At 40.3% G+C, this 18,352-nt stretch overlaps 1 protein-coding gene across 2 annotated transcripts in view; it reads left to right on the forward strand.

Annotated features, from left to right (window-relative positions):
* Positions 1-5,776: 5,776 nt before the first annotated feature.
* The window catches only part of rad51d (RAD51 paralog D), a 29,139-nt gene continuing 16,563 nt past the window's right edge, over positions 5,777-18,352 (forward strand). The window contains exons 1-4 of one of the 2 annotated variants that reach the window (XM_061740298.1): positions 5,777-6,171; positions 6,250-6,311; positions 11,040-11,132; positions 13,479-13,597. In XM_061740298.1, coding sequence (XP_061596282.1) covers positions 6,060-6,171; positions 6,250-6,311; positions 11,040-11,132; positions 13,479-13,597 — 386 coding nt within the window. In that variant the 5' untranslated portion in view covers positions 5,777-6,059. The remainder of the gene's footprint in view (positions 6,172-6,249; positions 6,312-11,039; positions 11,133-13,478; positions 13,598-18,352) is intronic. The other variant, XM_061740299.1, reaches the window with a different exon arrangement.

Consider the following 18,352-nt stretch of genomic DNA (forward strand, 5'->3'; position numbering starts at 1 on the left):
CTGCCACTTCTTCAGTTTGCCAATGATGCATGTTGAGCATTAGCATCTTTTTCCAAGATGGTCCCTCCACCAGCTCTTCCTCTTCTCCTTCAATGGATTTCTGTTAGCTGCGATGGTCGCTTAGACGTTTATCACTGGGGACCACCTTCTGGATGTATTTCTCGATCTTTGCCGTTTCATCCTGGATGGTGGCTTTGACTCTCAAGAACCCCAAACCTCCCTCCTTCCACTGTGTTTAGTCTCATGGTTTTGGAATTGGGGTGATATACACATTATGTACAGAAGGTGTATATATAGATGGGTAGATGGAGGGATGGAGATACTTAGGGACAGATGGAGAGATAGAAAGATAGTATATACTGTATATATAAAATAAAGAGTGCATGGCTTGGCTGTAACAGGTCCCTATGATCAACAGGACATCATCTGCTTTGGTGGTGAGCTGCTACAGAAGATGATACAAAAAGAACAAGTGCTTGAAAGAAATAACATCTAATCTTTGAGGTCTGCTGACTGTGTGGCGATGCTGTGCGTGGAAATTTTGTGTTTCATCTCCTTTTATTAACGATGGAAAAACAAGCCTTGGCTTTAGCATCAGATGACCCTGCCTGGACCATAGACTAAATGGACATTAGAAACAGAATGCATTAGCTGTCTGTGGCCATAAAACCAGAACTGCTTGTGGCGTCTGCGAGAAACAGGTCAAAGTTATCAGAGAAAGATCAAAGAGGCTATTATCATCTGACTAGCGGGTCACAACTTCTACCCATGCATTGAAATGTCTTTACAAGAATGACAGCCACAAATATTAGTTCAGACCTTAATGCTCAAAAGAGAATTAGGCTAAATTATTTTGTCCATTTGCATGACTTTCCCTCCAGAGCCATCAGCAGGTTGTCATTTTTACTTAAATTCGATAAAATGTCTATAATGGTTATTTTACAATAGAGCTTGGTCACCTCTGGACAGCTACAATTAATCTAAAATTACCGTATCTTTAGATTAGGAAAGGTTTCTGCCCCCATTTATGGGGGTCTACACTATGAACTGGTTAACTTTGTTTCCTTACGAGTTAAAAACAGCACGTCACTCGCATGTCCTCCCATTGCTATGCAACTGCCAAAAAGAAATGCTAATATGACATTTAGTGTTTGATGAACGACTTCAAAAATTTAAAGATAAGTATATTATATTAAAGAGCTTTAACTCAAATCCCTTTAAAAAATTCTCATTTTAGGATTTCTGCTTATGAAGGTGACACTGTCTCTTCCATATCTGTGGAAAGGGGTGGATAATTGATGAATGGAATGACTGAAGTATATGTTTGTAAAAACTGTCTACGCATAAGTGAGAATGACTTTGGCGAAATTGCTGCCATTTGTTACAAATGGGACTAATCCATTATTTACGTGTTTTTTCTGCTGAGCTGATGTGCTGGCAGATCACAGGGACGTCTGCTGTTTGAGCTGTCATTTGAAGTAGTTTTTTTTCTTTCACTGAGCAAAATGCATTATTAACTTTTGCTCACTAGAGATGGTAAAGGTAGAGCAAAGGTGGTGCTCTCTCTTGAACTTTCTCCGTATGTTATCGAACTCAAGCTCTGGGACTTTTCATCTCTTTCTTTCTGGCTGCACCAAAATGTGTCTGACTTCGCCTCACTCAGGCTCTTTGACTGTGGTGTCCATCCATCCATTTTCTATACCTGTTTTATCTTGAGCCTATCCCACATGTCGTTGGTTTAGAGCACAGGCACTCCCTCGGCAGCTCGCCCATCTGTCACACCACAGAGCCAAGCAGGAACAACCAACAATGCATACTCACCTTAATCTCACACCACCACAACCTGACTTTTACCTTTTTTTTTTTTAACTGTTGGAGGGAGCAAACCCAACACAGAAAGGCACACGATGTGATTTCAAGCCAGAATCTTCACATTGTGAGGCAACAGTAGATTCTTTGCCACATCATTTCCAGCTCGCTATACGTGGCGGACAAGTAATTAAGCGCACCATAGCAACAGAAAGAAACGGGATGGCATGGTGCAGTCAGCATAACAGCCTTTAACCCTGCCAATAATTAACATGCCTTCTGGTGTGCACAATGTTCATATCTTAAATTGTTCATTTAGAATGTTGTGTTGGGTCTTTTCATCACTCTGCTGACCAGGGAAGGTGCTTTTAGTGGAGTTTAAAGAGGAGATTTTTTCTAAAAGTTTTTCTACAATCTTTTTTTTTTCAATTCCTTCATTCTACCCCTGAATTAATTTCTGTCTGCTGACTGTATCTGCAGAGAAGCATGACGGTGCAGCAGTTATTACGGTGAGAAGCAGTAATCAGACCTCAATCCAAGGGGCTACATCCATTTTGCTGGTCTGACCCAATCTATGAAGTGAAGAAAGCTGCAGTTCCTTTACAGACCACTAGGGACTGGCTCAAAAGACGAATCAACTGCCATTGACCCCCACGTTCAACTGCTCAACACTGCAGCCGAAATAAACAAATTCACAGCCTGGTACACAAAAAAACGTGTTTCATCTCGAGGAGACTGCTGTGAACAGTTCTGGGTTGCCCTGGAAGTAGACGTGGGTTAAGCTTGGCAAAGCAGTGTGAAGCAGCAAACACAAAGCCAAGTCCCTGCGAACAAGCAACCACAGGTTTCAGCTGAGCTCCCCCAAATGTAGTTTGTGTGCACATTGTTTCCCATCTTAGCTCCATGATGGACAGGTGACGTCCCTCTCAGTTGGGCCTCACCTCATTTTCAGTGGCATCTGTGGTGAACTCAGGTCCTCATGATGCAATCCTGAACATGGAAATGAGGGGGATTACTTTTGCAGTCATTTTTGTGACACTGATCTAATTGGCTGTTCAGAATTTCCAAACTGCCTTACAATGCCCAGTTAACGCTCTCCAGAACCCCACCGATTTTCAAAATGCAGCATTGTTAAGGTAAACTTGTTCCCTCCTAGAGCAGATAACAACTACCGTCCCTCCAGAATCTCTTACCTGGTACCTACGTGACTTTCAGAAATATTGAAATCTTTGTTAAGCCATGTCAATGAAAGTTTAGACGAAGTAATCCCTGATGTGATGTTGAAGGTGAGGGTGTAATTATTATGTGCTTCATGCAATATAAAGTTAGGTAAAAACTTAACTGTTGAAATCTGTAGCGATGGGATTCAGAGCATTGACTGAGAAGTGCTGAATGAATTAATGTGGGTGCATGTGGTTTACAGTGTAAATGATTTTGAGTGATCAATAAACCTAGAAAAGCACTACATAAATGTACAGTAGTCTGTTTAACATTTATGTATTCAGGAATGATAAATAACTTGTGATGAAAATAAAGAAAGCAGCAAGACTTTGGAATTCCACAATTACAAAGAAAAACTTCAAAACTGGTTAAACACAGCTTTAGTTATCCTAATCTTTAATACAATTAGTTTCAGCTGCATTGAAGATTAATAGTTATTAGGTGACTCTTTATTGATCCCTGAGAAAATTGTAATTTTCCACAGGATGTCATCTGTTTCACTATCTTAACGTACCCTCAGTGCTTGCTGGGGTTCTTCATTTAATGAATTCAACAGAACCACCTCATTTGCATAAAGCAAAGACAAAATCCTGTTCACATCAACCTGGAAACCCTCAACCCTCGGGCTGTACCTTGAAATTTACACCTTCAAATGTTTCGGTTTGTATCAGCCCTGGAATCTTTAAGAGCAGTGCTTCTCAATCCTGGTCCTTCGTTATCGCTTCCATGCAAGTTTCAGATGTTGGTTCAAAATAATGGATCACTGGCATACTTGGCATACTTGATGCCAAGCCGAGGAGGTTATGCATTCATTTAAATTAGATGTGTTGGAGTCGGAAACATTTAAAACATGCAGGGCAGTGGTACCTGAGGACGAGGATTGAGAAACAACAAATGACTCGAAAGGAAGCTCATATGAGGTCTTTGTACTTTTAAACAAAGTGGCCTTATTTTGATGAATCGATATTCCATTGAATAATTCTGACTTGAAAGTGGTTTGAAACAGTGCAGGCTGGTCACTATTACGACTGAATTAAGTTGTCTATGCAGTTACAACATATAATATGCATGCCTACTGTTATGAAAAATGTATTTTCAGTCACTTTAATTTTTGTTAGGTGTCTATTCAGTCTAACTCACTTAGTCACCTAGTGATTCAAATATATAAATACAGAGGTATTGGTAATTTTTTACACAACATCCACAACTATAAAATGTTACACTGACTGCAGCTTTTCTTTATTATATCAAATTTATAATAACCGACCAACATTAGCTCTCAGCCTCATTATTTCCTTTCACTTGTTTATATTACAAATGTGCCACTTTCTTCAGAGATTAATAAAGTATAATTTAAGTAAATTAAGTAAAAACAGAATCAAATCCATGAATGAGAGTTTTGTTCCACATTAAAAAAACAAGCACAAATGGTAAGAGGCCGTAAAATGGTCACTCCAAATAAAATCATTTAAATGAAATAAACATTTGCAACTAATATTTCTCTTGTTTTGTCCTAAGGTAAAACACTGACTGAAAAAAACAAAAAAACGGGAATGATTCCCACCTCTGAGCTGGACCAGGAGAACTCCTGGCAGTCATATGGGGACAAAATGGGCTCTAAGGAACTTAAACAGTATATAAAAAAAGACAAAATTGCAAAAACTGTTATAGAATTAGGGCAGCACGGTGGCTTGGTGGTTAGCACTGTTGCCTCACAGCAAGAAGGTTCCTGCTTCGACTCCCTGGCCCGACAGGGGTCTTTCTGTGTGGAGTTTGCATGTTCTTCCCGTGCTGGCGTGGGTTCCCACCGGTTACTCTAGTTTCCTCCCACAGTCCAAAAACATGCATAGTAGGTTAATTGATGATTGTAAATTGCCCGTGAGTGTGAGTATGTCTGGTTGTTTGTGTAAATGTGGCCCTGCAATGGACTGGCGACCTGTCCAGGGTTTACCCCTGCCTCTCACCTGTGATGAGCTGGGATGGGCTCCAGCTGACCCCTGTGACCCTGCAAAGGATAAAGCGGGATGGATGGATGGATGGATGGATGGATTATAGAATTAACGAGGGATGGACATTTCTTAAAAGAAGGACAAGTAGAAGAATGAAAAGAAAACATTTTTGGCATTAACAGTAGATTCATCAGGAGTTCTGGATCTCGCGGCAAAAATACACAGAGCAACATGTTGAGTTATGGCCTCATCAAGGTAACAGGTGGGACGGTTATTTCTTAGCGAACACTTCTTTTTTTTGTCTCTCAATGCAAGTAACTATTTAATGGATTTCTTCCTTTACTAAATGTTGAAATCACTTGCTGAGTAGGTTAAAAACAAAGGAACCGTCTCCGGCGCCAGAACACGAGCCAGCAGAACAAAACTACATCAGCAGAAACGACAGATACGTCTCCAACAAACGTCTCACATTATGCAGACTTAATATGGATCATGTCAGGACTAACAAAACTAGTTTGAATGAAATATATATCCTTAAGACCTTTATAATCATGTGTTTGGGCTTAATTTTTTAATTTCCTGACTTGTTTGCTAAAACACCATAAATACCAAAAGTTAGAACAATGAAAGTAATTACGATGGCAATAATACATATCTAAAAGTAATGCTGACCATAATAAACAACCTTAAAAAACTAAACTTAAAGCAAAACAAAATAATAAGAGAAAATGTGGGGGGAAGAAAACGACATTACCCACAAGGCAGTGCGTGAGAACTACGGCAAGCGAGACGTTGTTTTTCCGCTTACTTCAAAATGATTTTGTCACTTATCAGCGTCAGACGCTTTATTAGTGGTAGAAATTGGATTTAAGTAAGTAATGGTAGTGTTTTTCTTTTTTTTTTTAATAGATAATTTTACAGGATACGCGTTAATAGGGTCTTTGACTGATAGTTTATTGCCTTTTTGAAAGACCAAACAGAAAAGTTTGTTGAAAGTTAGCCGCAAAGCTAAAAACAACAGTAGCAAGCAGCGTCTATAAATGTATATGTTTTCATAGTTGATACAAGATATATAGTTACATGGTGATAAGTTGTCAGCAATGCCAGACTATGGTGGTACTACGAGAAGGAGTGTGTCCCGGACTGGATGAAGCTCTGCTGCAGGAGCTGCGAGCAGCGGGAGTCACCACAGGTTCTTCCACTCGTTCATTCATGTTTAGTTTGAATAGAAAACGAACAGCTGGAACAACGTGGTTTTTTGTTTTCACAGTGGAGGACCTGGTCTCATCTGATATAGAGGAACTGGCCCGGAAATGTTCCGTTTCCTACAAGGTATTTAAGCTATGATTCAAACGTGGTTCTGACCCACAGAGTCCGGTTTCGGTCGATACCTGGGCCCTTATTATTCAAAAGAAAACGTTTTAAATGATCAATCATCAAATGAAGACATTCAAACATAAAAACTTAAAAGTAAAACCCCAATATGTAAAATGAAAGGCCTTTTATATTCGGACATTTGAACCCATTGGGGTCCAAATGTCCGACGTAAACATTAAGACAACAGTAAGAACAAATACAAAGGGCATATGTATATCCGCTTTAGGAGTAAAACTGTGGAACTCATTAGACAACGACCTTAAATTAGCAAACTCAATAAAAGCATATAAGCTATTATTCAAAGCAAAGGTAATGGACACATATATAAATGAAGAATAAGCAAACAAAGAAGAATGTACAAATGTATGTGTGTATGCCTGTGTGTGGGTGTGTACCGGTATGAACATATGCATGTACAGTATGGAGGATTTGATGTATAGACACAATACACATGCATGAGATGAAATGACCACTTTAATTGGTTTTGTCGGTTTCTTCAGCATCTTTTCACTTTCTGTTTTCAGAGCTATCATTATTATTACTATTATTATTATTACAGTTATTTATTATTATTATTATTATTAATTATTATTTTATTTTGCGTAGCCTCATGATACTTTATTTGTTCTTTATGCATATTCTATTATGTTAAAAGGTGCATGGCAAGATAAGCTTTATGCTTCAAGCCCATACCTTTTCGGTCAAAATAATCACCATGTTGACCAAAGAAATAACTAACGTAAATCTGACTCACTGCAGTTCTTCTAACTAACATGAAATACTGTATGATCAAACTGTTTGGAGTTGGCCATCTAAGACTATTAATTCTGCAGTTTTATTCATCATTTTTCTGGATTTCTTCTTTCTTCTTCTTGGGTAAATTAGAGAATACGCAAAAAGAAAACAGTGCTTTTTCATGTGCTGGCTCCTTAAATTCTTATTAAGCCCATTAATGTTATTTTTTTGTTTTGGAACATTTGTGCCACCTCTGCAAGATGAAACCCTGCATAATGAGCATATCTCGGTTTTCCTACTGGGATTTTCCAGCCTAAAATAGTAAATTGCCAGCATAATCCTAAAACTTCTCTACCTGGTGACTGAAAGCAGAAAGTTGCAAGGCAATATTGTGTAATTGCCCGTGCAGCCTTTGAGAGCAGCAAAGAAGAATAAGGATTCTGTTTATAAAAATGTTGCGTATCAGATGGTGCATAGCATGAAAGCCTCGCCTTTGCCCTTTATCTTCAGCTGTATTGACAAGTATTTCCGATGCCGGTACCTGAACCTCTCTAAACATATGTCGGTTTGTGAACAATCACAGTCATCTGCACTTTCTCCAGCTTAACCATGGTTTTGCTCCCACAGAAACCAGCTACTTTATCCTTAAAACTTAAAGATTTCCTTTCAGCTTTTTATTTTGATAGGTAGAAAGAATTAGCATAAAAAGCAACCCAAAATGTCTCATGTAGCATTATGTACAGGGCTGCACATAAGTGGGCCGCCAGAGCGCATGCGCCGTCAAAATCCACAGTGCGCTGTCAATTTTGTGCTGCGAAGCGCTTTTGCGTACCAACAGCTGGGGCTCATATTATTGGTTGTGGCCAGACCATAATACTAATATTAAAAAATCTATTGCGAGAGCTTTTCCCCAGAACTGCCACTCAAAGTTGGTACTGGCCAATCACAGCGCGTCCTTGCTCCCCCTCCATGCTCGTGGCGGCGGTGGGTTGGGCAGGAAGAGAGGTAAGGATCAGCTTTACTGAACAAACCCCGACACGTCTCGTCAAAATGTCCAAGAAGCAAGCGCCATTAAGTAATTATTTTGGCGTTCCACCACCACCAACTACAAAGAGACGCCAAACTGAACCACTACCCGTGGATAGAAACAGAAAACGTGTGTTTGCCGAGAAGTGGCTGCATGATGTTACGCAGCGATGCGCACCGTACGTTCGCGCTCCCGCGTATCCTACCCCGTAAGCTCTGCGTTGGTGCAACGCGGAACCATAAATCAGCCAGTGTCCGTCACTGCGTGCAGCAGTTTCCTGCACCAGCAAGACGCTGCTCTCTGATTATGGCTCACAGTTTATGAAAACCCCAAATAAAAAATAAATTAGAGAATATTTTATGAAATCAATAAACAATTCCATCATCAAAATTATAACAAATAAAGGTTAAACATATCTTGCTTTGCATGTAATAAGACTAGGTAATATATTAGTTTCACCTTTTAAGTTGAATTATTGAAATAGATTAACTTTTACACCATATTCTAGTTGAATTATTGAAATAAATTAACTTTTACACCATATTCTAGTTGAATTATTGAAATAAATTAACTTTTACACCATATTCTAGTTGAATTATTGAAATAAGTTAACTTTTACACCAAATTCTAGTTGAATTATTGAAATAAGTTAACTTTTACACCATATTCTAGTTGAATTATTGAAATAAGTTAACTTTTACACCATATTCTAGTTGAATTATTGAAATAAGTTAACTTTTACACCATATTCTACACCTTGGCTGATGTGGACATACATAGCATAGGAGGCTATTTCAGCTGCTATATGATTGGCTGTCTGTACAGTCATGCAAGTTCAATGCTATTAAAGAACACGTTTTTTCATATAAAATAAACACTTTTTTATGCAGTTTAGAAGTTTTGGGGCTTTTTTTTGGCTCCTGCGCTGCTGAAATCGGGGCGTCCTTTATTTCTATTTCTGAAAGTTGGCAACATAGGTGCAAAATATGCCGTGAGCATCCCAATCTGGCCGATAAAAACTGTAACTTTTATACTGACTCTACAGACTAACACGCACCATAATTTGTTAATTCATCTTTATAAGTGAATAAATATCGTTTTGCCTATAACTTATTCCTGCATCCCTCTTTTACCGATCCGGCGAGACGGGTCACCGCGTTTTTGGAGCCCCAAGTCACATATCCAGGGGCTCCTCTGAGCACCACACTAAAATAATTATGTGCAGCCCTGATTATGTACAATAAAGAATAGACTTGTTTCCACCCATCAGGGAACTACAAATGGCTTCTTGATCTTCCACGGAGCCCTTCCTTTAGTTGAACCAACAAAGATAATCTAGCTCTCTTTGTTTCAGATCACTGTGTAGTGATATTGTAAAAAACAAAATGACACAGCCATAAAGGAAATTCTGGTTAACTCGGAACCAACGTACTGGGATTATAACAGGACATATTTTTTGATAACAAGTAATGATTTCAGCTAAACTTTTCAGAGATTCGACAGAGAAAAGTGGTGGGTTTAATAGATAAGTGTATTAAAGACATGGTGTTGGTGGACAAGGCACAGGATTCAACACAAGCCAGACCACTGTATGCCTTTCAGTCATGAATTATCCTCTGTGGCTTCGCTTATCTACTCATGCAGCTTGACTACGTATTGGAAAGAATTTGAGAAGCTCACGAATTACACTGAAAAGTGCCAATGAACAAGTAAACAATACAAAATATTATGGTACAATTCCTTATCTTTCTGATTTTCAGACCAAACCAACTTGGAAGATGTGGTTCTGGCATCATCTTAAAAAAATGCATGTAAGAAAATGTAGCAAAACATTATTTTTAATCAAAAAGCTTAAAGTACCTGGATGTATTTTTTTTCCTCCTCCGGTAAACACAGACTGACTTCCAGATAAAACCATGTCACAGATCCCGCGTGGTTAAACTCACATTTTAGATGAGAAACTATCAGCAGTCATTTGAAGGGTGTCCCTGGATCTCTGAACGAATCAAGCATCAGAAAAAAGTAACTGTGACCAAAATATATTTTGGGCTGGAGAGAGACTTCAAAGATCTTTCTCATGGGATCGTTGTGTTTTTCAAATATTTCTTTTCTCTGTCAGTGCCTGCAGCTGGTTCATGTTCATCCCAGTGGATGAGCCAGAAATTCTGCCCAGTGTTTTCAGCCCGCGGGCATCTCCAGAGCTGATAAACATCCCTGGTCCATCTCACTTCAGCTGGTGATTTAAACTATTGTTATGCACGCAAATTACATCGACTCTGAGGTGAATGCTAGGTCGGCTGCACAGACACATTAATCTGACGGTGGCTTCCTACAGTTTAATTAAATCTATGCAAGGCAATGTTTTCATGGAAAAAAAAACACCCGTATGAGGCAATGTCAATAAATGAAAAACTAACAAAGGCACTAATGGAGAAGCCTTTTGAGAATGGCAGGCTAATCAAAATGTAAATATGCCACAATAAGTGATTTTTCCTGAGATCCCACATCAGCTGTGTTTGTGTACGTTGTTTCCATGGAGTACATTGTTGTCATCTTACCTCCCTTACTCATTTTTCCAGGGAAACACTCAGAGTACAGGCAATGCTCTTACCTCAGACAGCATCGGTTGAGGTGATAGGGTCTTATGATCAGGATTTTTTCCTGATTTGAATACGTCTCACAGGGATAAGGCTTTGGCAAAGACCCCGAGATTTGTTGGAGAGGTTATATCTCTCTGTTGACTTGGAAATACCTGGGTGTCCCTGCATCAGAGCTGGTATCTAACTGACCTGAAAGTACTGAATGACCAGGTTCTTCCATCGATAGATTTCTTCTTCTCTGATGGCACGGGCGTATTCCAGGATGACAATACCATGATTCGCCGGGCTTAAATAGTGAAACGGTGTTTCTGGCCTCCACAGAGTCCCGACCTAAACCTCATTGAGAATCTTTGGGAGTTGGAGAAGACTTTGCGCAGCGGTCTGACTCTCCCATCATCAGTACAAGATCTAACGGTAATAATAAATGCAACCCTGGGTGGAAATACACGTTGTGACATAACAAGCTCATAGGAACTATGCTGCAGTGAGAGCTTGACGTAACCAAAGCTAGAGGCGGTCCAACAAAATAATTGTTTTTTCGGGAGGGAGTGAATAACACCCCTGAACAATACTTTAATTCTCAATAACTGTAGCAACTTTGTATGATTTTATGCTTTAGGTTTCTTAGTTTGCATCTAAAAATAAAAAGCAATAAAAAATACAAATCTGATTAAACCAGTGTAAAAGTCTGTCCAACCATGGTGCTGACTGATCTGTCATCACCACGTGGGATCAGAGTCCCTGAGGACTCAAGTGTTTCATATTTTTCCACTAATTAATGAGAAAGTAGGGAGAGTGTGATTTGGTGTGCAGGTTTTAATTTCTTTGCTGGGGTGAATTTCCTGTGCGGTGTTGAGCAAAAGTGGGCAGATAAGACTGTGTTAAAACAATGAGACTTTCCACCGAGCAGCGTGGAAACGAAGCCAGCATGAAACAATGACCTCAGTCCTGTCACAGGAATACAGCTGCACACTCCAGGTGTTCCACTAACGAGCACTGCGACCTGATGGGATGTGCTTTCATCTTTGCCAAGGTCAATAGTGAGTTTGTGATAATTATGAGTCCGTTACAAGATATGGCATTCATTATAATTAACCAAACAAAGCCTCATTGCCAGGCGCTTGATTGTTTACATTGAAATAAAAAGATGATTCTTGTACCTCACGTGAAATGTCATAAAGTTTATTTTTATAGGGCATCAAATGTCACGGAAATCGTGCTTGTGTTGAGCAGTTCGCAAATGTGTGAGTTGGGCAAAGATGAAAAGTTGAGAAAAATTAATTTAAAGGCCCAAAGCAACAACCAGACTAATATAACTACAACAGTGGAATAGGAAGGTGAATACTGATGTTGGTTTTGCAGTAAAAACCAGCTGATCCAAGGCGTTATTTTCAAATCTCCTGCCAATTTTAGTAGACATAGAGAGAGAAAGTGGTACTGTAATCATTTTAGCCATTTAGAGCCAATCACACACATTTATTTAGGACTATCTCTTGAACGCCCCCATGGCAGGTTGCATTCTGTTTCTGGGACCCAGAGATTAATAGAACGGGTCGTAGTCAACAAGAACCCATGGAAGAATGGAGCAGTTTGATCGGGGCAGCGTCTCCGGTAATGCAGACATCTCTGTCTACACTTCGATTTACCCTCCAGTCCTCACCTGTGTTCCTGACTCAAAGAATGAGATCACAGATACAAGTAGTTAAAACGAGTTTCCTCTGTAGAGTGGCTGGAGCCTCCCTTGGAAATGGGGAGAAAGGTTCCACCATTAATCAGGGAAAAGCTGCTGCTTCACATGTAGGAAATGTCTGGTTTGGATGCCTCTCCTCAGCTCAGGGCTCTCCAGGTCTGGTCCTGGAGGGCCGCTTTCCTGCATGTTTTAGATGCCTCCCAGCTCAACATTACCTGATGGGTCATTAACAGACTCGTGTAGACCTTGGTGACAAGCTGATGGTGATCGATACATTGAAATCAGGTGCGTTGGAGCAAGGAAACATCTCAAAGTGCAGGACCACAGCCCTCGAGGACCAGACCTGCAGAGCCCTGCCTGAGGGAGGTGTTTTGGGTATGTCCAAGCAGACAGGAGGTCGTATAGTAGACCCAAGACATAATGCTGCCCTGTGGGGTTTCTTCAGGTACGCTGGCTTTCTTTCATAGGCCAGAAACATGTATGTCTGGTTAATTAGTCCTAAGTTATCAGAATGAGCGTTAGTTTGTCTGTAGTTGCCCCTATGATAGTCTGGTGACCTAGCAAGGGTGTATCTAGAGAGTTGCTGTCATTATTTACAGCATGTAGCTTACAAAATACACGGGACTGCAAACCTGTCCTCTTCACTGCTTGATATGGTACTAATTTCCTGTTGGCTAAATTGTTTGTCAGCAGATTATGTAGTTGATGCAATAGGTTAATTGGAAAAACCCTAATACCTCCAAACTGAGACGGAGTATATCACCATGTATCACGGGAGGGTCAGGTCCACTTTGGTCAATAAACTGACTCTCAAAAACTCCCTTTTTGTGTCTAACAAGGACTAATTAAAAGTTCCTAGTTGAGTAATAAACCACAGCTCTGCTAAACGTGTAAATGTGCTGAGTGACGACAGAAATATAATGCCAAAGAGTCCTCAGGACATTTTTTCAACAAAAAAATAAAATACATCCTGATCCAGTAACTCTGTCTGAGATCCGTAAGCACATATATTAGAGCCGATCCGTGTCACAGTTGTGTGAGCCTCATGTCCTCTGACTTCTGTGTTTCAGGCTCTGTTTGCTATCCGCCGAGTGTTGCTGGCCCAGCACGCAGCATTTCCTGTGTCGGGCGCTGATCTGTATGAGGAACTGTTGAGCTCCACAGCCATCCTCTCCACTGGAAATCCCAGGTACAGACAATTGTGCGCACACAGCAGAGCATGCTGCTTCATTTTAACAGGGATGGGGGATTTAACAGTGGGGTCATGGCCAGAAGAGCTTAAAGAAGCTTCATCTCTGATATCTATTACACCTAAGGACACATTCACAAGATTTGTGATGATCATACAGTGTCTCTTTCATCAGTCCCACCAGATTAAAGGCTTATATAGTTTTATAAAGGTACCAATGTTTTGTCTGCTCTGAAAGTCAAAAGAACTTGGATGTAGCTGTCTCAAATACAGACTTTTTCAAGCCCAACGGGTTTTTGTTTGCACCTTGTTTACAACACAGCCTCACGAACCGAGGGTGCATGAGACAAGTCTACAAAACTACCATGGAAACGAGCGTGAAGTCCATTTGATTGGCAGGAAGGGCAGCAAATAACCCCCGGTCGTACTTCTGTTTGCTGCAAATCAGAGCAAACGTTGGTCTTTGGGTTAGCTGCTTTGACTGCACACTGAGGAGAGGACAGTGATGAGATCACCCATCACTGCTCTCAGGTTGTGTACACGTTGTTGTATTTAGCAGGTGAACGGGGGTGGCGGATTATTGGTTTAGAAGATGGACAGTTCTGTAGCATCTGGGTCCTGTGTGTGCACAGTTACCCGTCACAGAGGAACTCTTGTGATTCGGCTTGTGTTTGTTCTCCGTTTGTCCTGCGTACCAAATAGTTTTCTGGAAATAATGGAGGGAAATGCACTTTTATTTTATAAAATAAAGCCCATACCTGCACTTTGACAGCCATCTTTGTGTTTGTTCCCATTATCTTTGTTTTGGTCATTATTTCAGAACTAAAAGTGTTCTACTCATAGATGTACATCGATATATTTTAGTGTATGTCTAAAAGGGTAATACATTCAGCGGCTGTCTGCATTTTCATAAGCTGTTGACCTTTCATATCTTACCGACAATCTTTTGTGACCTGCATCGATTGGTTTATCAAAACAAAATGTTGATTCACAATCAGTGTTTTAAGTTCAGCTTTCACCGACCGATGCAGGAGGAGACTGTGCCTCCGGTACGGCAACCGTTAGTTAGGCGTGCTGCTGAGCAGAGAGTGTTTAGGCAGAGGTTTGTGTGCTACGCTCCCAGACTGAGGAAACTCTTTGGCAGCTGCAACCGACTTTGTGTCTTGTTGTTCCATAAACATTGCCTAAAGAGGCTCCTGATATATCAGCTGCATTTACTTTGCCCCCAGCTTGACCACAGTCTGCAAGAAAAACAAACACAGCTGACAAGCCCTTTAACATATTTTAGCAGCGCTTCAGAGGATCAAAATTTAATGACTCGGGGAAACAAAAAGCGAGAACTTGGACCATGCTCAGCATGGTATTGTGTTAGAGCAGACAGCAAGCTTTGCGCAGACATGTATTACGCGTTACATGATTGATGGTATGCAGTCTTACAAAGCACAGAGGGTTAATATTCATTTTTTTGGAGGGACATGTGCTGGTGAACCGCTTCATCCGAAAAAAGGGGAAAAGGGTCCAGCATGGCATCATTTATAAGATGGAACCTTCTTCTACAGTCAAACTGACTATTTCAGCATAATTAATGACCCCAGGTATTTCTCTCTCTCTTCTGGCTCTTTTAAGTAGGTTTTCATAAATTAGTTAGTGCTTTGGATTACTGATATGAGCTTAAGTCATAAATGTGAGTGAAGCCATGGTGATCTTTAGCCCCCCACCCTTTTTTTTTTTGTTTGCATGCCTTGGCTGCTCTCTACTGGTGAACAGCTGAAGCGATGAGTGATGGTCTTAGACGCCTGCCGTGTCTGACTCTGTGCTGAGCTCGGTGTTGGCGTCATGCAGAAACCTGTTCATGAAACGAGAGGTTCTAGTCAGCACCTGTAAGCACAGGCGTTGGAAAATCTTCTGAAATAGATCCCAATAAGGCATATTAGTATCATCACACCACTTGGTTGAACTATCACTGACTAAACATGCAAATGAATTACAGCAGCAACAGAAATAACATTTTAACTTAGTGATTCAAGAAGCTTCTTTTACTTTGGTGCTGGTAGGTTCTCTACTACTTCTACTGTCATTTAGCAGACGCTTTTATCCAAAGCAACTTACATGCGAGAGAACAAACACGCCTGTTCCCTAGGGCTGCGTCTCCAAGCACTCCTGGGTTTTATTTTTCATTTATTTGAGTTCTAGTTTAAGGTTTTCATCAGGACTTGGGTCAGGTACCAGACGCAATAGTTTGTGCTCATTCGGTGTTCTCCTGTGTGCTCAAACACCTCGAATGTAGTTTTACAACTTAAGGTACTGTAACATCCTTTACCCTAAAGTGTGTGTGTGTGTGTGTGTGTGTGTGTGTGTGTGTGTGTGTGTGTGTGTGTGTGTGTGTGTGTGTGTGTGTGTGTGTGTGTGTGTGTGTGTGTGTGTGTGTGTGTGTGTGTGTGTGTGTGTGTGTGTGTGTGTGTGTGTGTGTGTGTGTGTGTGTGTGTGTGTGTGTGTGTGTGTGTGTGTGTGTGTGTGTGTGTGTGTGTGTGTGTGTGTGTGTGTGTGTGCGCGCGCGTGTGCGTGCGTGCATGCGTCTCAATACTTACTGAATCACTTACTTATCGTGTATATATATTTATAGTAACTCATATACTGCTAATCCCATTACTTGTTTTATGCTGCTAAAAATATTACTGTTCCATATCTCCATATTTAGAAATATCTGTTGCACCAACTACCCCAAAACAAACTCCTTCTATGTCCTGTAACGTACTTGGCAATAAACCTTCTGATGTGTGTGTATATGTATGTCTGTACTATATATATATATATATATATATATATATATATATATATATATATATATATATATATATATATATATATACACACACACACACACACACAGCAGTGTTGGAGTGTGCTAAAGTGTTTTGTACATTCTTACATTTCTCTGTTTGAGCGTTTATCAGTAAATGCTTTAGTCATGAATTCACACATCTTGCTCACAACAATTTCCATCAAACATTAAATGTACAAAATACTTTTTTACAAGCTGAAGTTGCACTTGAAGCCAGTTTTGTAGCTTCACAATCTGTGGATCTGGTTTTGAAAGCCTTTTCATTGTAACAGCAGATAAGTCTATTTCTATTTAACTGCTGTTTGAAGAAGTATTGAGCCTGAAGAGGATAATAGACAAATATGAGTGTTTACATCAGGCTCTGTGATGGTCGCTAAGTGACTTCCTAACACTTGAAGGCTGAACACAACACAATATTCTCTCTCATATCAGATGTTTGGCCTACAAATTGTGAGTAGTATTCAACAAGCTAAAATAAATGTCAGATTTATCACACCCTCCCACTTCAGTGTAGTAATATGTACTTTTTAAACATTAAGTGAGGAATGCTGTTCAGGACTAGGTGGATCTTTCCAGCTCTTGACTTTGCTGTGTTCCTATAGATATGACAATACTAGTGATTGTCTTTTAATAGTCTTATACTGGTACTAGTTGGGTTGTTTCTCTGCATACATCACACAGTTTGTTTCTTTGATTAATTGCATGTTTATTCAGTGGCATCCAGAAGCAGTTTCTTTTGGGTCCGTTGGTACCGCCTCCGAAAAGAGATTAGCTTACATGAGCCCATAAATGCTCCAAATTTAAAAGGTTCATACATGTCATCACTCTCAGTGCAAAGTTGAAGTACTGTGGTGAAAACAAATGCTAACTATTATTGGCTTCTATTTGTTTATCTCCTGAGGATGAAAGACAGTAAGGCCCAATCCCAATACACACCCTACTTTTCTTCACTAGCCCTACTTTCTACCACTAGCCCTCCCTCACTCTCACTACCCCTAAAAAAGAAGGGACAGATTTTAGGGCACTTGAAATCTTCCCAGGGGTCTGTCCCAATACTCCCCCTACTCCTACTTTCAGCACCACCCCTAAAATCAGGAAGCTGAGAGCCAAAAGCTGTTTTAATTTCAGCTGTAGCGCTGTTAATATGCCACTTTATTAAGTTTTAATATTTTTTCAGGCGTAAAAGTAACCGTTAAGATCCCCAACCTGAGCTCAGTTTATCCAAATAACGCCTGTTAAGAAATTTGACCCGATGTTTTCGGAGATGAGAAGAGCCGCCGGCTCGAAGCAGCAGCAGCCGGAGTACAGACGTGATCGACCTGCGCCGTCGTCCCGGGGGAGAAACCTGCAGCTCTGTGGAGAATTACCGCTGGAAGATAAATGTTGGTTTAATAGATGAAATCTAACAGTTGTAGCTACGCCTGTTAAGAAATTTGCTCAGAAAATTTCGAGATTTCTGCCTGCCGACTCCGGAGCTGATTTATGAGTCCACGTTAAATCGACGCAGAGCCTACGGCGTAGGGTACGTAACCTACGCCGTAGGCTCTGCGTTGGTGTAACGCGGAACCATAAATCAGCCTTTATTCTGGCGTGATCTTCGGCAAACGGGCAAACGAGTGATTATGTACATTCACTGAGTGAATATTATGAAAGTAAAATATATATTTCTCGCTAGAAATGTAATCAAAACGCATTTTTATGCAGAAACTAACTCAAAATATTGATTTTATTCACTAAAAAAATAAGAAATGTCTGCCATGTTTTTTTTTTTTTTTTGTCCCTATATCAAACTAGTGAGCATCGGAAATCCCTCGATCCGTAGGGATAGATTCATAGCCACTACACTAGTTTTCTTCACTACCCCTAGGTCGAAAGAGGAATTGGGACACCACTACCCTCACGGGAACGCGCAA

The sequence above is a fragment of the Cololabis saira genome, chromosome 14 (assembly GCF_033807715.1).
Source record: "Cololabis saira isolate AMF1-May2022 chromosome 14, fColSai1.1, whole genome shotgun sequence".
NCBI classification, from domain to species: domain Eukaryota; kingdom Metazoa; phylum Chordata; class Actinopteri; order Beloniformes; family Belonidae; genus Cololabis; species Cololabis saira.